This window comes from Corvus hawaiiensis, chromosome 4 (assembly GCF_020740725.1).
Source record: "Corvus hawaiiensis isolate bCorHaw1 chromosome 4, bCorHaw1.pri.cur, whole genome shotgun sequence".
Lineage (NCBI taxonomy): Eukaryota > Metazoa > Chordata > Aves > Passeriformes > Corvidae > Corvus > Corvus hawaiiensis.
The window spans coordinates 70,747,074-70,769,984 of NC_063216.1; the positions used below are offsets into that span (position 1 = coordinate 70,747,074).

The window sequence follows — 22,911 nt, forward strand, 5'->3', positions numbered from 1 at the left end:
TTGGCCATTAAATCCACAAAGACAGCATCATTGTTAAACTTGCAAACATATCATAAACATAAGATTTTTAGATGAATAACAAAATATTGCAGAAACAATGTTGCTAAAGATCATATATATATTCCAGAACTCTTTGAGAATGAAAAAAATGCATTCAAATCATAAAAATCTACTTTCTTTTCCCTGGTAAATTAGGAAGTACTTTGATACATGTTGAATTACTGGGCTTTTCTGAGTATTTCAATGGCATTTCCTCTGAGTTTGTCTACTGTGTGTTTTTAATACTGGACAAATTTAGCTCTAATACAGACATTGATAAGAAGAACTTCTTGAGACATGAGGAAGAGGAGACTTATAAAAGCTGCAGTCTGGATAAGACTTTAAAAACAGCAAATGCAACCTCTTTAACTAATGTTAAAAATTATCTAATGTCAAATGTATCTGTGCTATTCCAGTGCCATTTCTGTGATGCCAGAGTCAATCCATTATACAGTTATTTTGTATTAGAATTTTTTGCTTTATCAGTATTATTTATTCTTACTCTTCCTCATTTTTACTATTCTTATTTGAAAACATAAAACAGTGTTCAAAAAACATCAAGGTGTGGCACTTGTGGAGCTGGTTTAGTGGTGAAGGTAGCAGTATTTGCTAAGCTAATAGTTTGGCTTCATGATCTTAGAGCTCTTTTTCAACCTTTATGATTATATAATTCTCTGAAAAAAGTTCTATTGGTTACCAAATCAAACCAGAACTTTAATAAAAGAAAAGTATGTCAAAAAAAATCTTCTTTTTTTAAAAAAAAGTATTTATAGCTGGCAAAATCAAATTCTGTTGCAGAGCACAGAAATTTGATTTTGCAAAGGAACTCATAATTTTTAAAAGGTCATTTTTTTTAATAGAAGAAATAAAGACATCTACATTATACAAAAATGTTTCACAAAGTGGAAAAGAAACACAGTTGACTAAACTATGTAAACTGCAATTTCAACTTTATATTTTCAAAATGAAACATTTTATTTGTATCCAGAAATATTGCTACAAACAAGTCTTATCCTCCTTTTTCTCTCTCTCTGGGCTGTGTTTTGTCATTAATGGCATGTGTTAGAATAATGATGCCAATCAACAAAATATTAATATTTACTCAGTTACTCAACTGAAGCATGTGATCATTCCTCAGTAAACATAAGAAGGTAGTAATAAGGGTACATATATAGTATATTTGATATATTGCAAATGTATGTCCAATTGACACCACGGTAACGTGTTCATGTAGAAATGCTGAACTACTTCTGTGTTTATTTGTGAGTTCCAAGATGATGATTAGATACTGAAAATCTGCATGTGTTAAACCTCCAAGATTCCTAGGCATCCTTGTTAGAACAGCTAACTGCTATTGCACATGTCAATAGTCAATATTACAAGATGGTTTCTCAGGAAAAGGACCTGTAAAACATGAGCAGTCAGTTTATTCTTTAAAAAATTTGTGAAGAAATTATATTTCAAAATATTACTGAAAAAATGCTTTGAAGAAAAAAAAACAGCTTTATGATTCCTCAAATCACACTTTGAGACTCAAATATTTTAAAATGTTTCAATATTAAAATCACTTTTTTTTTCAGAGGATGCCAGATCTCTAAATACAATTGATATTTGTGATTTCTCCTGAACCTGAAGGGAGCCTACAGAAATGACAGAGTGAGAATATTTACAAGAGCATGGACAGGACAAGACAAATGGCTTCACACTGAAAGACAGCAAGTTTAGATTAGATATTAAGAAGAAGTTCTTTGTTATTAAGGTGGTGAATCACTGGCACCCATTGCCCAGAGAAGCTGTGGCTGCCCCATCCCTAGAAGCGCACAAGACCAGGTCAGATGGGGCTTTGAGCCACCTGGTCTGGTGAAAGGTGTCTCTGTCTGTGGCAGGTGGGCTGGGACAAGATCATCTTTAAGGTCCTTTCCATAACAAACCATTCTATGATTCTCTGATTTTCCATGGACTATTCTACTGTTTCTACTGAATCATGTACAAAGCTCTTCATGTCTTCAGGGACTTACTGGAGTGCTGCTGCGTTTTCATGTTTTCTTCTTTTTTTTTAGTGAAAAATGAGGATAGCAGTAATTGCTTATCTTAATGGAAAGCTAAACAAGTTAGTAACTACCATTTCCACAGAAGTGGATATAAAATGATAGCAGTTTGTCAAGTGCAGAAAGGTTTTTCCCTTGCATCCCTAACTAAAAATACACCTAGTTGAAATCCTCCATACGACTCTACCCTGAAATACATATAAATTATATTCTTCAATGTCTACATGTTGTCTTTTACCTAGTGAAATGGAATCAATGTGTGATATCTAAATTGGTATCACCTCTTCCATTTTTATCACATGGTCTCTTGGGAAGAGCTGTATCTAGCAATGTTTGATGGACAGCACAGACAAGACTGAAGTACTTCAATTAAAAAAAAAAAAAAAAAATCAGAGTTTATTTTACTAAGTACAAGCCAGGTGATACACCCTCTTTATTTTTAATGCTGAACAATTTGAAATAGGATTTTCCCAAATCTCCTTTTTGTTTGGTCCAAAAAGTAGTATTTTTGGCTATGTTACTCCAAGCATAATTCAGGGATTCCCTCAGTACAGTCATACATAGTAACTCTAGATATGATCAAGAGCAGTAAACATAACACGTGATAGGAGGTATATTTCAGACAGGAGATTTGGTTTATAAAAATAGTATTTTCTAGATCATAATTTTTGAATTAGAATATTTTTTCTGTCCAAATACGTTGGTTATGATCAGGAAATATACAAAACAAAAAAGCCAACCAAACCCTTGACCTTTTTGACTGGGATTATTTGAAAACATAATTCTGTCAAAGATTAAACATTTTGCCTAAGCCTACTCTTATTTTTATAACATAATAATCAGCACCTAATTTGCGCTGCAATACAAAACCCCTTAATTTTCCATTTCTCAACAAATTGTGCATGTTATTCACTTCAGCTGATAAAGTGACTTGTTGGTGAGTTTATGTCTAGCAAAAGCATTTATTTAAGAAATGAGGACCTCTAGTTCATGGTATCATAAACTCACCCATTCCTCTGACTTGAGAGCCCACAAGAACCCTACATGAAAGTCCTTGTCTATATGAGATAAGCCAATTAAATAGTAAAAAGATGTAAAAGTTGCATTCTTTAATGTGCCATGTTCAGACATCACAAAGTATTCCTGGAATTTCTATTATATTTTGGTATTGCAAAGTACAATACACCTTACCCTCTCAGATTATTGCCTTTTGGGATTGAGAACTACAAAAATACTCCAGTGTAACAATTAATCTTCAAAGTCTGGAGAGTCTAAAGATCAAGGTAAATAAATCTGAAATATTGGAAAAATTATTAAACTGAAGCTCTGCCTTAGTTTCAAATGCTTAACTGCTGGAGACTTAAAATCAGGCAAGAAATCTTGAAATGTGCATGTAGAGCATAAGACTAACTGGTGAAACTTTCACTCAATGGGAATCATTGATTTTATCACTTAGAACTATCTTGTAAAGAGAATAACACCAAAGCAGGAAGGAGAGGGTCTGTGAGGATCAGATTCTAAGTTGGAGAAAGGGAAAAAGGGATGTGGGAGGGAGAAAAACACTTACTATTTTTTCTCTCACTGCTTCCACATGGTCGGTTCTTGGCAAAGGTGCTGTTTGAACAGGAATTTCTTCTTCCTGAGCTTTTTCAGTTTTCAAAACCTCTTGTGAAATCCCAGTTGTCAAATCCTCTTTCTTAACATCTTCTTGCTCCTTAGCTTGCAGTCCCTTATAAGGTGCTTCAACTTCTGCTTTCTGTTTAGCAACGTGGTCTTTAATCTCAGCTGTAATTTCTTCTTTTTTGTCTTCTGGATGTGGTGTGCTCTTTTCTGGGGGCACAGTTTCTTTATCTTCTTCCACTGTGCTTAGGGGCTTCTTTTGGTCTGCAGTTGTTGTTGCAGGAATTTTATTTGCTGAAGGTGTCTTTGACAATTTCCCTCGCTGAAGTTTTGTTTCCTCTTTCTGATCTTCCTCTTGGATTTTATCCACCGATCTAGTTTTCTTAATTTTTTCATGTTGAAGTTTTATATCTTCTTTCTGAATTCCATGTTGGATTTTATCAACTGAAGCTGCCTTTGGCAATTTTACCTCCTGAAGCTGTGCATCTTCCTTCTGAACTGCATGTTGGATTTTGTCAGCTGACAGTGCCTTTGCCATTTTCATCTGTTGGAGTTTTGGGTCTTCTTTCTGAATTCCCTGCAAAATTTTGTCAGCTGAGGGTATCTTTGCCAATTTTGTCTCTTGAAGTTTTATGTCTTCCTTCTGAACTCCATGTAAAATTTTATCAGCTGAGGATGTTTTTGCCAGCTTTGCTTCTTGAAGTTTTTCATCCTCCTTCTGAACTTCATGCAAAACTCTGTCATAGGAGGCTGTCTTTGTCAGTCTTGTTTGCTGAATCCTTGGGTCTTCCTTCTGAGAAGCACGCTGGATTTTATCAGCTGAGGGAGTCTTGACAAGTTTTCCCTGCTTAGGTTTTGCATCTTCCCTTTGAACACCTTGCTGGATTTTATCAGCTGACAATGTTTTTTCCAATCTCCCCTGCAGAAGTTTTGGAGCTTCTTTCTGAATGCCTGGTTCTTCTTTCGGCTTTGCTGCTGCCAGAGTAGGCGGTGTGGAAGTCTTCTGAGGGGAATGTGAGACAGCAGGCATTGGCTGTTTTTGAGGAGGAGCAGGTGGTTTGGATGTTGGTTGTGAAGGGCCTATTTTCGGAAGTGGCACCTTGCCGATATCTCCAAGTTGTCCTGACATTGCCCTTTGGGTCTGGCAGTTTAAGCACAGCCACTCCTGTACCTGTGATACAACAAACATATGAAGTTACTTATTTGAAAGTAACAATAAAATCATACAGTGTTTGCAGCTGATACAGTTGAATTCTTTCAATCTGAATGCTATGCATACTGGTAAGTTATTCTCTTTCTTTCCTGCTCTTGCAGGAAGATCCATAGCACCATTCCAGAAACGGAGCATGTCAGATTCCAGAAAGCCTAGATGAACAAATATAAAAAGACACTGTGAAAACTAACAGCAATGACATTTTTCCACAGTATTGATGACCTATATGTACAATGTTTGCTTACATATTTCTAGCATATATTCCTTTCTAAAGCCTCTATGATCTATCAATAGGTCCCTATAATTTTGCAAATCTGAGAAAAAGGGGACCAACTGGCACTCATGACTCTCTGTTTTTCTCTTCAGAAATCCCCTCTTGAAGTTTTGTATAAGTATCAGTGTATAAATTTATTATGGCTGTAACTCAACAGGAAGATCACCTCTCTGCTCACTTTACTGCTAAATCCTGGTTGCACACTGGCTTCTTTTACTCTTCTTCCCAGAAAATCAGAAAAAGGACAAGTGCTTCTATCTGTGCAAAAGATCTCGTTGCCAGTTGCCTAGCTACTATATGAGAGAAGTAATCACACTGTTTCCAGTGGGATTTGGTTTATAGTCCCTTTAAAATAGCAAAAGAAAATTTTAAGCACAGAAGGATACTGAAAGGAAAGAAAAAATCCAGACTCTTCTGGATACTAGAACAGCTAATGATGGTTTACTTCACTAATGCAAAATGAGCTTCACTGGTGGATAAGAGGTGTATACTGTACATTAAAATCTACATTTAAAATAGCTGATCAGCTATTTTTATAAGTGATATATAAATTACAAGAAACACAGATGATATGACAAAAATCTTAAGTAAGAAAAGCTCATATGGGCTAGTTTTATGGAAATGCAACTAAGGAGAGGCTATTTAATATATAAAATTTTCTGACAAATTTTCTTTCAGGCAAAGCAAGAATGCATGCATTATCATTGAGGTCATCAAACAATTGCCTTGTGCATTTATTATTTTAATTTTTTAGAAATGACCAAACTAGTGAGTCCTAGTAATTGACACAAAAAATATTTATTAATAGTACCTGATAATATTGTCCCAGTAAATGCTGTTTATCAGCTGAATCAGCTGTCTCCCCTAACAGTTACTACATCCTTTGCAATTCCAAACTGAATGTGGCTCTGTATCAGACTATTAAATATAATTTAGGCTTAGTTTCTCTGTTGAAAAAAGCATTTAAACATAATCCTCCAGGACCTACTATCCTCCTCCATAGGACTTAAAGTGTTCCAACTACACATAATTTGTTTGGGGAGTACTAATTAAGATACATACATATATATCTTAATTATAAATTTATAATATAAATATAAACTTTTTTTTTAATGAATGTGCAAAATATAACTAGTTTTTCTTGAAGATACTACTCTTAGATGGGTTTATATGGAATTCTTATGATCGTTTCCTCTCTTTTCCTAGAAAACAGTATTGGAAGCCATAAATATCTTGTGCACTGTCTTTTATAAACTGAAAATAGAAGCAATGCTCCAGGAAACAAATTTGCCCCACAGAAAATCATGATATTATTATTAGAAGTCTGCAATGGACTAAAAATACCAGATAACATTGAGCATGAATAGACTACTGAAAAAAGATCCAATTACATAGTAGCTTTGATTGTTTTCTCATTAAATTTGTGAAGATCAATGTACAAAGTTGGTGAAATAATTGTCATAGTAATTTTTAAGAATTTATTGGAGGGCCCGAAAGATTTTAAACCCCCAAAAATGGGGCAGATTTTGCTTAATCCATTCAGCCTGAAAAATGCTCATTTCACAATTTAAGCAGAAATAATGCCATTATTATTTGTGGTAGTATAGCTTCAGTCAGCACACGACATGAGAATAAGACAGTACTTAAATGTATTAAGCTTCTCAGAATCTAGCCTTAGCCATCTTTAATTACATAAAAACCTAATGAAGTGGCTTCTGCCATGAAATAATCCATGGTTCAAAAAATTGCTTCTATATAGATATTCTTTATGAACATGTTAATCTATACTTTAAATTCATGTTCTCTTTGCAGCACCATTTGTTTGACCTATATCCATATCCAGTTTCTAGGGTCTCTATGTTTGTTTCTTTTCTACCTACATTGGCTCTTCTCCTGGCTCTGCTGATCATACAGATCCCATCTAGCACCTCTCAGCTGCAGCTTACTCACTGCTCATACACTTGCTCCTTCTCAGATTCATCGTCACTTCCCTTTCCCTCATTTAAATCATTCACAGACTCAGTGCTTTGAACTGCCTATAACAACTTTAGCAACTTTAGTAACAGTATTAAGTGTTTAAAACCCAAAACAGTTACCCAGTCACTGTTTCCATTGCTCACAGTCCCTATTTAGTATCTTTTCCCTGGAGTAAATTTCTGCAACTCAGGGACTATGCTTTGTGCTGAGCACATGATAGACCTCTTAAAAAGGAAAGTAATGACAACATGAGGAAAGGAATGTGATGATCAGCAGACTGGCAAAATGCACTAATTTTTGTCAAAAGATGGAACCACCAGTCTTGCCTCCCTGCCATACTGATGAATGTGATAGCAGGGAAATGAGCTGGAATTGTCCAGATATCCAGTGATTTAATGAACCTTACCATCGTCCTCTTGGACTTTTTCAATATATGCATCTATTTACCAGTTTATTTTTCAGTGCTGCTGTATAGGCATTGAAAATACTACCCCCAAAGCTATAAGAGTTTCATATACCGGTTTATTTATTATCATGTGGAATTTGATCACAAAAGAGCCCACAAAAATCTTCTTATAGTACCAGGCCTCTAGCTCCTGATTCTCTGTCAGAATGGTTCTCTAGAAAATCAAATTTTGTACCATGAAGTCATATGCCTCAGTTTTAGACTTGTCTTTTCCTCAGTTAACCTCATGCCCTGAATGCAAGCTTTTTCCTGAGGCTATCTCTTCAGTTAGCCTGTCAACCCAAATTTATTAGGACTTGGGAAATGGACATCATCTTTTAGCAATCTCCACTAGATAAAACTTCTTAGTTCTTTACAGAATTCTTCACACCCTTTGGTTCCTGAATTGGCAGTAGACACTATGATTGGCACTACAAGTGATACAAGTTCTTTAATACTCTGAATCCATGGCTCTCTCCCTATGTTTTCAGCAAACCTTACAACTCAGTATTGCTGGGCACAACAAAGTAGCTCTGTCACAATGTTCTCCTCACTCAATTTTGTAATAAACAAATGTCATTATGAAAAGGGCAGACATCTAACATTCATTGTGAATGTCTGTTTTTCAGTCATCAACCAAGAGCTCTGCCCTGCTTGTTACAGAATGGCCCTTTCTGTAAACAAAAGGAGTGAAGGAACTCTTGAAAGGCTCAGCTCAGAGGTTCAGGTGTCTGATTCAAGGCCTAGGCTGGTACAGCACAGCTGAGAGTCCTCAGCTCAGTTTTATGGAGAAAAAGGCTGCTGAGATGGTATTTTAGAGAAAGCCAGGTGATGTAAGAAAATGTAAAAAAAAAAAATAAAAAAGAGTAAAACCACATAGTGTCACAGGGAGAAAAATTCAGGAAAAAATATACTGACATGAAGAGGTACAAAGCCAAAAGGAAAATACAGAGAAGCGGATGGTAACAACCCAGTAGTCACAAAGGTTGGCCGGTATGTTCCAAGGCGGTGGAGAAGTTGATGCTTGCTGACCTGACTGGTGACTGTCTGGCCAGCAGACACCATTCAAGGGCCTCACTGAGGTGGTGAATATTTTAATATTAACAGCTCTTCATTGCTATCTGTCTGCTGTGTGTATTCATCCACAAATCACTCTGTAGTCCTCAAGTGTGTACATCTTCCTTGCTGTGTCCCTCTGCCTGTGGTAAACATTGCCTGAACAAAAGAGTGCAGAGAGGGAAGCCCACATTCCCATCCAGAAAGGGAATGCTGGCCTCAGCATTTCTTTGGGATGTGTGATCTACAAATTCAAATCCCACACAAACTAAGATCTCCTACCTCTAGGGAAATATTCCAATTGCTAGACCTACATATAGAAAAGTTACCATTGATGTTGCATAGAGAAACATAAATATTCAGAGCATGACCACCAAATCAGACAGTAGATCTGGCAGAAGAAAAAAATACAAAAATAAAATACTGAAATCCCACACTTTCTCTATCCAAACAGTGGTAAGCAGTCAGGAGGTAACTGTCTAAAAGCAGCCAGTTTGGCAGAGACAGGGTCTACAGTGGAGCCTCTATGGCATCCAGAATTAGAAAAATTGCAGAAAGGTTTTCACAGATACAGTGTCTGTGGAGGTCACAGGCAGTTTTCCAGGCTCATTCTCCTGAATTTACACATAAATTTTGTCTAAAACGTCACTTAGGAACTTAAACTTATTTTTGGATCCCACCCCAAGTGGAGAAATTATGTGCAAACAAATGCCTAGTCAGATGGCTGATTTTTTGAAAAAAAGGTTAGAAAAAATCGGCTAATTTAACCTAGGGAAACGAATCCCACAAGTATGACTTATATGGGAGGAAAGGTATATTGGCTGCAAACCAAATGGATATTAATTGTCCATGGACAAATTTAGCTTTGAAATTAGAAGACCTTCCTTGCCATTAGTGATTTGAAGTTTGGAATACAATACAATAGGAGTGTGGTACAGAGAAACACAGTTAATTTCAATATATGATGTGATTGCCAACAAAATCGCTCAATGATTCATGAAATCCTACCAGTTTTTAAAACTGCATTTCTGTAATAGCACTCATGAGCAGAATGCATTATATCATTAGCATTAAATACATTCACAGAATTTAGTTTACTTTAAACATCAAGGTGTCCTTTGGCCACCAAAGAGAGATCATAGGAATCCCCAAAAACTGGTTCAGATGAATTTAAAGCATCAAATTAGAAAAAAAAAAAATTAGTAAGAATCCCTGCAGAATGAAGAAGTTTGGCAACAGAAGGAGGAAGGGATTACCTTTTTAGTTTAAGAATGCTTTTTTTATTTGCTGAAGTGCAACCAAGATGAGATTATTATCTGAACAATGCAAAACAAAGTACCATCTCTTATCTTTTTCTTAGATAAAGAGTTTCAGTATGTGATTGAGGAAGACCAAGTTATCTCAGCCTCTCATTATTGTTACAAATTGCTAAGTTTACTTATAAGCCATCACAACTATGAAATAAAATAAGGTATTTTCAATGATCTCTTTTTCTTCCACACCAAGCGATACATGAAGAGAGTTGTAAATACTGCAGCAGAGTAGCAGAAAAATACAGAGGAATCAGTGTTTCTCCCATATGTCAGGAATTATCTGCTCCTTAACTTTAATAGGGTTAGGACTGCTGAATATTTCACTCAATTACATACAGATGAAATACAGAATATGACAACACAAAGATGACCTACTTCTTCAAGTGATAGCAATTCTGAAATGTGTATACCCTTACCTTACTTCAAGATACATCTTAGCACCTTCAGAAAAAGCTCAAATTTTTGTGAATTTTCAGCAACCGCTCTATTGGATGGGAATTTTTATTTTAGCAATTCAATTTAATAGATAATGAGATTTTTATGTGTATAGTGTCTGTGTGTACCTTAGTTTCCCTTAGTTATTTTGCTGAAGTCCCTTAGAGGCCTAGAATTATGCTGTCACTAATAGAATAATAGAACGTACCCCTAGCGTACATCTACACCATCACAGATGCAAAAGAATGAAAGCTGTGGAGAAATAACTTTTTTTTTATTGAGGAGGGGGAACATCACTGTATTTGTTTTTACTCTGCATCTACCTGCACTGTAATATGTTTGTTGCTTCTTTTTATGCATCATTATAACAAGATGACTAAAAGTCCTCCTTTGTATTGGCAGGTTGAGCTCTAGGGGTGCTGTTGCCCAAAGCAAAGGCATGACCCTTCCTCCTCAGGCTTACACAGAGAAATTTCCATCAAGCTTTACTTTACTACCCCTGGTGACCACTTCTTCTGTTACCATGGCAAAAACAACCTCAGTGAAAGAAAAAACAATAAAGTGGATATGGGCATCATTCAAAGGCCAATCTTTTGTTTATTAAGCATTTAAGATATTTTTAATATTGATTTTTACAATGAAATACACATGAAAATCAGCTTACTGTTCTTACAAATAAATGACAATAGAATCTTTTTATTAAGCAGTCTTTTCATCTCCAAAGTCCTGAATCTCAGGACCAATCTCAGAGTGGTTTCAGCTTTATTTTGGAATCTCATTTCACTCATAAAAGCCACTGCAGGTAGAGAATTTACTTGCAGGATAAGAAGATAATAGTCACATTCATAAACATATTTCAGTGTATATCTGAAAATCAGAGTCAGATAAACACTGTTGCTGTGACATTCTCTTTCACAGGTTCTTTTAAGGAGATTCCCAATTAAATGACTGAAGAATTTCAGTTTGCTTGCATACGTGACAAATGACCACGCTGTTGTACATTAATGAATAGCAGCATATGACCTCCACTGATGCTATTATTAACTTGCTTTGATAGAATTGTAGTTCTTAAAGATGTCTGTAGATCATATAGACCAAAGAAATCCAAGGTTGTGTTAGTGTCTGAAGTCATAATTTTATGGTTAAAAATACAGCTTTATTAAATAGTTATTTTATAAACCAGTTCAGTCAGAGCTTTAAAAATATTAGGCTACTGTAATCCTTTCTGGCTAGATGTAGATGTTGAGATGCCTCACTAAGCTCCTTTGTACCCTTTATTACAACAGTCTCAAAGAGTAACTGTTTTCTGTACCTCCCAGAAGCTGAATCACTATTCCCCACAAAACGGGTCAGCAGAATATGTGAGTATTCCCATCTCATCATCGCTATTATTTGTTCTGAACTGAAAAAATGTCTAGTGTCACAGATGGCACTAAAACAACAAACAACACCATCCCCTGAAGAGTTTGTGGTCTATTCAATTCTGTGTTCAGGGCTGACCTCTTACAGACAGTCTAGAGAAAATTGTTTTTGTTCAAAAACAATAGTTTAGCTATGGAACTAGGCTCTGTAGCAAAAAGGAGAACTGTTCTTTTTATTACATGTCACTATATATATTTAGTTATAAACTACAAATGCAACCTTTCTCTCTGAACCTTAATGGGTCGTATATACAAACACCTTAAACTTAAAAGTAAAAACTTTTTAATTTGGTCATCCCCAATAGAAATACAGAGACAACTGATACATATCATTGCTCTGAAAAGTCACTTTTGCATTTTGTTTGCTCTTGCAAATCAGATAATCCTAAAACTAACATGTACAGTTCACCCCAACAATATGGTTTGCAAAACCAAAAATCTCTGCTAAGACAGATCGAAATGTGTCTGTCTTTTGTCCCCATTTTATCTACTAATGCATTAATTGTTTTATGAAGAGAGATCTGCATGCTTCAAGTAAAATGCTATGAACAAAGATGTCAATACTTAAAGATTAAAAGGAGATTCTTTAATTTCGTTTTTTTAAACTCCTAGCTCCATCCAGTCTCATCTAACCTAAATTTTAAATACTTAACTGAGGAGCTAAAGTTATGGCCCTGGCTACTCAAATTCATTCAGGAGACTATGGGATGTTGTCCCCAGATATGAACAGTGTTGGTGGTCTGACTATTCTATCTACTCCTGATTAGGGAGAGAGCCTGCAGCAAACTGTGCTCCACACAGACCTCACTTCAAGGATGAATCTGAGATTTGCTCAGACCCTACAATAAAGTCCAATGATAAACCTTTCTTAAAATAGTAGCCTGAAGAAAGGACCTAAATCTGTAATCTGATACTTAAATAAATGGTCTGATATTTGAAAGCTCTAAATAGCTGAAGACACTTCCACTGACTCCCATTTTTCAGTTCGTCTCTTCATCTTTTTAATCAGAATCACAGTGTACATATCTGTTTTATCACTTATGTTTATTTTACATGACTTTATCATTTCAGTTTATTAGCAGTGATTTATGTATAATGTTTGCATTCAGTGTCATGTGAATGATACCGGAATCCTTTAGGTGCTTGAAAATGAGGGGGACAGGCAAGGAAACAAGCAGACAGAAAAATGGAGGATAATTCACAGTCAAGAAAACACACTATTCTCGAGGAAGAGAACACAGGTCCAGCAGAAAGTGAAGGAAAGTCCCTTACCTGGCTTTGGAAAATGATATTGATTATAAGCTACAGATACAGTAAGAAGTTTGCATGTAATCATTTTCTTATACACTGGAACCTGCCAGGACAGTAACGAGATAAAAGAAGTAAACAAAGGAAATATACATGGCATCTGTGCAGAATGACCATGGCTTTGTGTGATATGGTACAAGCTGAGAAGCACACAGGCCTTCCAGCAGCTTCTTGAGCTCTTCCCAATGGACATCTCTCCTAAACACCCACAATGAGGAGGTGAAAAACCATACAGGCCTCCCTGCCATGGGCAGTGTGCAGAGATGGCAGAGCATCAGAGCACAGAAATAGTCACTGCCTGGTTTTGCAACATATGGGACAGAATAAAATTTTAGCACTAGGTGTGGCCACTTTCACTGATAAGAGGCAAATTCCCAAGCTTTGAGGCAATGCAGTACAAAGTCTAGGGAAAGGCAAAGGCAGAGATGAGGTGCAGGTGCAAAAGGAAGCAACAAGCTTTTTAGTCTCCTGGCTTCATCCTCCTTCGAGGTTTCTGCTGATCAGCTCTCAGGAAGACTGTGGTGACATGCTTTAAGTGACAATAATCTTTTCTGTATGTCCTGCTCATTGTTTTGACCTTGCACTTTCCTGCCTACAATTCTGCCCTTGTGCCACCACACGACAGAAAATATTGGAAAGATTGTCTTAAAAAGGAATATGCCATTTAGTCAGCAAGAAAATCCTGTCAAAAATTGTAAGTCCAAAAAGGGGAGCATGCTGTGTTCTCCCATAGTTTGGCAAACACTCACAAGAAGAATTAAAAATAAAACATTTTTCTTGTGAAACTTCAGACTAATATTCAATAAAAATTCTTCTCAATATTTCGTACAGAAACATGAGTACAATCTATTTAAAAGCATCACATACTGTAATGCTACAGTATGACTTAAAGAAGATGTTTTCTTGGTGTTTAATGTGCAAATAAATCCTATATACTCCAGCAATCACACACATAAGAAGCTTGAGTTTACTTTCAAGAAACACCATAAAATTATGCAAAGAAAATACCAAATAATCGAAACCCACGTAAATCTGCCCAGAACAAAAGTACTGCTAACTCTCAATATAAATACTAAATATAAGAGGAAAAGGCAGATCTTAACTTCTAGGAAAAAGAAAAAAAAAAACAAACTGTGAAATGTGGAGACTTTATTTTTCTGTCTCATTAGTGTCAATAAAGATGTCATAGCTCCTTGGAAGAAAGGGCAAGCCCCCAAAATATTGAATTGAACTACAGCGGGAGTACTCCATTTCCCAATGGACTTGCAATGCAAGTAATAGACACATTACACTTGAAAATCATTTGGTTTACCCTTCTAAAATTAAGTTCTTCACGTCTCAAAATACACACAGTACTGCTTTAATGACTACAGAGTGGGAAAAAAAGCCTACACAGATAGCATGAAATGAAGTGCCTCCAAAATTAACTCCTTGCATTCCTTAGTCACACTTTCACTTTGTTTTGCTATCTTGAGAAGGAAGAAGAATCCTCTCAAAGCAACTACTCAGCTCAGGTTTAATACTAATTACACAATTACTTATACAGTTTATCTGATTCAGAATTTCTCCTTGATGAGAAGACAGAGGATGCCTTCATACATCTTCAAAAACTTTTCATGAAAAGGGCAAATCCATAATTTTACAGTCATGTATGCATGAGTGATACACAGACAGACATCTACACACATACACATGTATGCAGCACACAGGAAGCCAAACAAACTTACTCACTATAGTCACAGAGTTTTACATCCAGAAGGGGCCATTATTCTCAACAGATTTGATTCTTTAATGCCAAAATGCTTCTAGTTTCACCAGAGTTTTCTATTCTCAACCTTTCACCATTTCTTAGAAAGATAATCAAATGTATGGGGTGGAAACGTCTCTCTCTTCAAAGATTATTGTTCCAATAATTTCTCTATCCATTGAATTTTTTTTTATGTGTTGGCATAAAAACACAAAAAAAGCTAGAGATAATATGAATTTTAATTATACTTGCCTTTCTAAAGAAGCACACTAAAGCTTTAAAGATATAATCTTTAAAGGAAGTGATGCAAGACCAAGATGCATGTGATACAAGCTCAGCATTTTCCCACAACATGTAGCCAAACTGTAAATGGGTGTAAGTGGGACTCACAGTCCCTTTTGGCAACAAGTATCACAGTTACTTTGTCAAGAAAATAGCTTTTGGTTTAAACTACATAAAACTCTGTAACAATAATGTTAAAAATATAATAAATATGGCTCTACTTTGAAATCACACATTTTCTATTTATATTTATTGTATTATTATTATTACTACTATTATTATACACAATGTATTCATGCTTAATATTTTTCTACCTTATGTCAGGTTTGAAAAACCTTATTCTTGTGGTTAATACTTGTATCATTCTTACAATGTCAGCAGAAAATGCATGGAAGCTTAACTTTTATCTTGAAAGCATGGCCTGTCTTGAAGCATGTTTTAAAAGAGTATTTGATGCTAAAGTGTTCCTAGTAAAAATTTTAGATAAATTGAAAATTATTGAAGAGTTTTAGAAATATTTTAAAATACTTTTAATATAAAGTGTTACTGGGTTCCAAAGTTAACTGCTCTTTTTTATTCTGTCATTTCAGAAGCAAACATATATCTTACTTTAGTTCTACACCCAAAATACTCACATCTGTCACAAAAACAAACAATTTTAATTCTCCAAACCTTGGACTGAATTCTAAACTTTTATGCCTTATTAAAAAAACTCAAAATGCCAAAAAATAACCGTTAACATAAATAGAAAATAAACAAGAGCAACATTCATTTGAAGTTTTATGTTGTCAAATGTGTTGCTGTTATTCAAAATAGACAGATCTTATTTTCTCATTAAAAGTCAATTTTCAAGTCTTAATTAATTTTGAAGCATTTTCTCAATCGTTGAAACCCTCTTTTAAAGAACCTGTTTACATCAGAGATAACATGATTCCATCCTCAGTCTTCCAGGATGAGTGATATTACTGTCAGCTTCTAATTAATTTAATTGTATGTTCTCTTATAAGTCAAGAACAAACATCTGGAGATAAAAATGACAGAGAAGTCAATAGCTCTCAGTGGTTTGATGAAAAAGGAAAAGTTAAAAAAAAAAAACCAACAAAAACCAAAGCAAAAAACCTCCCAAAAAGCCCACCCCAAACCCCTAAACTTCCTCCTTCAAAAGTTTTGTATTACTTTCTTTCTTCCTTTCTTCTCTCCATTCATATGGGGGTGGCAGGGGGGAAAGAGAAAAAAAAAGGAGATGGAAAAGAAGCTGAACAGCTTTTTTTTTTTTTGCTGGAAAAAGATTGTAAATGAAAAATTTTGTTCATCTGTGTTCTCTAGGCTATGAAAGCCCATACATGGCCAATGGAATTCTGATGATTAAAGTGAGGGTCTTACTCAGGTAGCACCTCCACAAAATGTTACAACCACTTTTATTGTTCTTTTATTCTTCTTCAGAGACAGTTTTCTGCTGTTTATAACCCCTCCACTCACCTCAGGATACTCATATAAGAAATGGTCTAAACCCAATGAAATAGCATTTTACAAAAAAACCCAAAAGTCCCAAAACAAAACAGCGAAACGGATTTTGTTGGTGATCTCTAAATCTCCTTATTTTTCTAAAATTATCACTATTTCAACAACCCCCCCCCCCCCCCCAAAAATGAATGAAATAAACCAAGCCAGGCAACCAACCAACCAACAAAACCCACCCAAACCAATCAAAGCAAAAATACCCATCTTCACTGCCAAAAAAAACCCCCAAAACCAAAACAAAGCAAAAAAACACAACAGCATTTTGGTAAAACTATTCAAAATAATTTTTTAGTTCTTGGCTTTGTGACACCTGAACAATTTAGCTACTTCATTACCACCTTCATTCATAATTTTTAAAACCAGGATATAATTTGGTTTTTTTTCTTCTAAAGAAAGACCTCTTTAGAATAGAAACTTACTCATAGTTTATGCAACTACATAGCTTAAATTAGGAATTCTCATTTACATTCTATTTTTTTCAATCATATTTTTCAACCAAACCTTTTAGTAAAATATGCACCTGCCTGAGTAAAAACAAAAAAATCAACTATACTGTAATTTGATAGAAATTTTGAATAACTCTAGAAAGCAAGAGTCTTTGTCAACATGGGTTATGGAGAGCTGCAGATATAAATGCATGAAGAGTGTATTACAGAGATCATAACTCCAGATGCATGGCACAGAGAATTCAAATTGCATCCTAAAACACAACAGAAATTATCATATCTGTATTATAGTCCATGTAATCAATTCCCAAGCCTTTGACACCAGAATAATACGCACTCTGCTTGTAAAATGAACCATTTATGGAGCTCTCTTCAAAAAAACATCTCTAGGCAATGAAGTGGAAAGTTCACATCTGTCTTCAAGGGCAGATCTGGAAACAGTTTCCAGTGAGCAGAACTGAATGTTTTTGTACATCAAAGCAGTTAAAATCATGTCCACCAATCATCTGCATTTAATATAAACCCAGTACGTCAGAAATAATCTTTTTTCTTTAAAATGGCACTTGAGTGCAATCATTTTAATTATTCTGCACAAACAACTAAGCAGACTTTTTTTCAAAAAATCTTGAGTTTCTACTGCTACATTTTCAGATATGATGTAGTATAAATTTGGAATTGTGTAAGCCAATTTAAAAAATTTAATTGCAACAAAAAAGTGTTTATATTACACTGGTATCTGAAAAAAAAAGAAAAAAGTCCAAATACTAATTCAGCTGACTGTTCATTCCATGGTGATTTTTAGGAAGGAAAATCATACCCAAAATGCCTACCTAGATTCATATAATTTGCCATTTTTAGTTTTTGTAAGAGATCTTACTGCTGACTGAACATTTACCTGTGTGACCAATCTGACAGATCCATTTTATCTTGGTTCGTTCATTTATTAAGATTTTGCTTCAATCTCCCTGATTATGCTACATTGGCACTTAGAAAAAAACATTATCCTTTAATGCTTCATTAGCTGCTTTTCCATCATAGTTAAAAATGTACATTACAACTATAATGTATTATAGTAAATCTGTAGCTCACTCAGATAGCACCAGGTCTTTTCAGTTCTCTCTTTCTAATAGAGTATTTGCCCAATAAATTCTTCATGGGACATTGCATCTTACAGAACTAATTTGTAGATGGTGCATAATATTGCCAAAACATTCCTTAGAAATTACTTATGGGAGTAGTAGTGCTGTCAATAATCATTAATGAATTTAATTGACAAGGTTGATCATGCAAGTACGAAAACAAAGCCATATCTGAAAAAAAAGAGAGTATTTGATGACAAAATTTTATCTAGGAAATTGCAGAATTAACTGTGCTGAACACATGAAGACAGAAAAGAAGTAAGCCTGTTTTTGTCTGATTTTACGTAAAAGCACTCCCTGAATTAAATCAACAAACCAAATGAACTGATTTAAAAAGCAAACACACCAATAAAAGTAGGAAATGGTTTAAGAGTTTAACAAAAACTGAATAAACCAGCAAAAGTCAATAATTACAAAAGCAGTGGAAAACAGACTGAACCACAGTGCAAGGCCTGCCAGGATGAATGCTCACAAAAAGGCATCACTGAAAAGAACTGGGAAACTCAACTGCTGGAGGAAGAAGCACAACAAAACCTAGAGGACTCAGGTGGTTACAAGTTTACAAAGAACACATTCCATCAATAATGAAATTTCATCAATAATGATCCTTCTCGGAAAAAAAATGATGATTTAAAAAAGATAAAATGAGTGCTGCTATATTTATCATGATTTGGTAACTACTTTGTGTTATATAACAGCAGTAAGTATGGTAAAAACACACTTAAAGAAAAATGTTTGTCTGTAGGACCAGCTAATCTGCCTTTAGAGCATCCTCTCTAAAACCTGATGAACTCTCTAGGAAGTTGTATATTTGACAGTTTGAATTGAAAAACATGTCATCATTGATCTATTGTAAAAAGATTCTGCCTGCAAAAGCAGGTTTAAAAAATTATCACAGAATTACAGAGACAAAATATAATTTTTTAAGAGCTTCTTTTTAATATGAATCTGTTTTAATCAATATGTCAGAAAATGAAACCTTTTTTTTCAAAAGGACTATCCAGAGCATGTGTGCTTAATAGTCTTTTGTGCCATCAATTAGGAAATTTACTCACCAAGTTGCCAGAATTTCTGGAGATAATAAAATATATCATGCTCAGTCTTAATAAAAAGACTATAAGTAGATAAAATACATAAATGAAGTTCTAGAAATTATTAAAAGTCATATTAAATATAATGCAGCATTTGAAACTCAAGCTACTTTCCTTAAATCCCACTCAATAATGTGAATGCAGTTTATATTTGCTGCCCCAAACCACCCACAACCCTCCTCAAGCCAACTCAGATTGATTCTACTTAGTTTAAACTCGCCATGCTTAGCTGGAAAGTGTCATAATCTTACTTTTTTTTTTTTTTTTTTTTTTTTTTTTTTTTTTTTTACAATGATGAAAGGCACAAAACATTTCTAAAATGTCTTGTGAAAAAACTGCACAACCACAGTACATTTTTATAATCTGTGCATAGTTTTAATGAGTCACTTAGAAACAGCTGAGAGAACAAAAAAACCTGCTGCAGAATGAGCAGACCAAGAGAACCTGGAAAATGCCATTTGAGGGCAACAGAGAGATTGCATTTTAGGAAGCTCAGAGAAGTGGTAAATATTTTGTGCTACTTTCTGTTCTCATTACAGCTTGATGATTTTCACCAGAAAAAAATTAGTTTGTGATATTTTCTGTTCTCATTACAATCTATGTGACAAGAAGGCATTATGAATTTGCCATTTTCTATCCCTTTTACAATCATTTTTTCAAGAATAAATTAGACCAGCATTCATGGCTGACAGTTTATCACTCTGAGCACAGATCAGTTAGATAGGTAAGCAGTATCTGATTTTAATCTCACATTTACCTGGTGAGATTTACTAGTAATCTACAGAGTTCAGATGCAAAAAAACCACAGAAAATCTGGTGCCACAACAGGTAAGGTGCAAATAAATATTTATCTCTTCTTTAGCCTTTCTGTCTGATCTAGGCTATTTATTATAAAATCGACTCAGTCTCTGCAGACCTGCTTTATGTTTTCTAAAATATTCTTCCTTTTTCAGACTACACCATTCTTTCTTCTGTCTTACACAGATGATGACGCTGCATTTAGACAGTTTGCTTGTTTCAGGATTTTAGAGTCCTTCTCAGACTTTAATTCACAATGCTCATAAGAAAAAGAACCATTACAGCATTTTGTGGAATAGTCCAAATGTAACTGGAGAAGTTATGATTTATTTTAGACTGTTTAGCAAACCAGACACAAGCCCAGAAACTGACCTCCGGTTTAGTATCTGTATTTCCTCTTTCTCCCTGCCCACACTAATTTTGGGGAAATTCAATTTTATATTTGTAGAAAAGGAAATGTCCCAGAAGTTTGATGATAAATGTTAAAAACTCCTGCCTTCTATGGTGTTCCAGAAAAGTGGCAGAAAAAAATGTATAGATCATTTCTCATCTATGAATATGACTCTTACTTAAGGCCTTTTTTTAATTCTACATAGGGACAATGTGGCCATTCTAAATACCAGAGTTAAAGAAAGAACTTGCAGAAACTCCATTTAGCTTTCTAAAAATGTTGCAATAAAATTATTATTCCCCCCACGCCCCCCCGCCCAAAAGACTTATGGATGACACACACTCTCCAGTCCTGATGTGATAAAGAGCATTGCTGACTTGGCAATACACATCTAGAAGAGATGCACAGTGGTGACTGTTGTAACATTTAAAAACTGTTAATGTGCTTCAATGTACATCAATAATTGCCATTGGAAAAAAAATGCCAATGAATCCTGACAGGTATCTTGAAGTTATGTGTTTCCCATAAAACACTTCTGAACTCTGAAAGATTCATTGTGATTTAAGGTAGGTCTGTTGAAGTTCATCCTAAACAGATGACTCAAAATTAAGACACAAAAAATTTTAAGGTAATCAAATTGTTCCTGTGAAGAACCTGTGAAATAAAAAGAGATTATTTGAATTGCAGATAGCAGACTCCAACTAAAGTTAATCAGATCTGTTCAGCCCAGAGTGGCTAAAGAGAGTATTTGACATGATGTGTGTGTGGGTATGTGTGTTTGTTTACCTGCAAATTTAAAGTTTCTAGGTCTGTCGTCTAGTAGTATTCACCATCCAACCTTGACAGAAAAAATTAAATAGTCTAATTTAATACCTGGACTCACCATACTCTTACTTGGAATCAACTCAATTTTATAAATAGGTAATTTGGAAGATCACACTTTAGTACTGAATAAAAAAAGATGATGGGAAAAAATAATTTGAAAGTGCTAGAAGGACAACTTTTGAAGGCTGCTCAGTCTCTCTTCTGGAAAATACAAAAAAGAACAAAGAACCACAGAACTGTAAATCTATCTCCCCTTCTTCAAGTGCACAAGTGCCACCTGAACTAAAAGAGAACTGATGTCAGTGGGACATTAATCTTACCTGACTTGAAACACCTGACCATATGGCTGAGCTAGGTACAACTAACTTCACAGGCTATGAAGGAAGCGTGCCTCTCATGAACACAAGTCATTGTCTTATTTATCTGTCTTAAAATTTAATACAACACAGGCCTAAAACATTTTAAGAGAGAAAGTAAGATGTTAAATCTGTACTCTGCTTAGCCACTACAGCATTTCCTCTCAAAGTATGAGTCGCCTTGGTTTGGGCCATCACTCTCCCTAATGGGCAGGGCTTTGTGGCCACATCTTAAAACAAATGGGTCGATGTTTGTTCTCTAAAACCCAGTTCAAGAGGCACAGCAGAGCTCCTGTCTGTAAGGCTTTACTAGCCCTTTCCCCTAAATGAAATTCAGCCCAAACCAGAATGACTCCATCCAGACTGGCTGTGGGTACTATTTTGCAAGCTATTATGCAAATTATGACAATCAACTGACCTGTATTATTATAAGTTGTTATGTGCTAAAAACACACCAGGAAACATGCTAGTGATCAACAGTATAAGCAGCTTCAGTCTATAACTTGTTCCACAACTCATTAGCAACAGTTTATATTGCTTATGTTCTCATTATATCCATTGTGTTGGACAAGAACATAATTTCAATCCACCAGTAACACTTTTTTTTATTATTATTACATTAAATATTTCCGTGTATTCAGGAGAAATCTATGTTTTAAAAGAGACTGAAGGCAATATTTATATCTGACCAGCTTCAGCCCTCTAGCTGAAAATAAATACAGATTCTTCCTTCTAATTAAAGAATAGAGTTTAATTCTGAATGAACACTATGAATGAATTCACTCATATTTAATTTGACACAAGTTAATGATAAGATCTAAAACAGCATAGCATGGATTACCTGCATTTCAGATCAGCTCTTAAAAGAATGTAGCTTGGTCATTGTTACAATTTGCAAATTGGTACTTAATTGTAAGTTCTCATACTCCCATGTTGTTCAATCCTGTTTAATTCTGCAATTTATTCGTATGAACAACTTTTTGCAATGAGTTACAATCTAGTTTTATGTCTTTGAGAACTTTTCCATGATTCTCTGACTCCATTTTCATTCAAGATCTGTAGGTGCGAATCTTTGTTAAGTTCATTAAACACCTGTACTGAAAAGGGTTGGAATGTTGCAATTGGCTCTTATTACTAGAACAACTACATGAAATCAGGATTTGGAT

General features: G+C 35.0%; 1 protein-coding gene across 3 annotated transcripts in view; it reads right to left on the reverse strand.

The window, feature by feature from the left end:
* PCLO (piccolo presynaptic cytomatrix protein) overlaps positions 1 to 22,911 on the reverse strand; it is a 329,242-nt gene that overhangs the window by 180,485 nt on the left and 125,846 nt on the right. For all 3 annotated transcript variants that reach the window (XM_048300868.1, XM_048300870.1, XM_048300867.1), the window contains exon 4: positions 3,655 to 4,878. In XM_048300868.1, the coding sequence (XP_048156825.1) occupies positions 3,655 to 4,878 (1,224 nt within the window). The remainder of the gene's footprint in view (positions 1 to 3,654; positions 4,879 to 22,911) is intronic.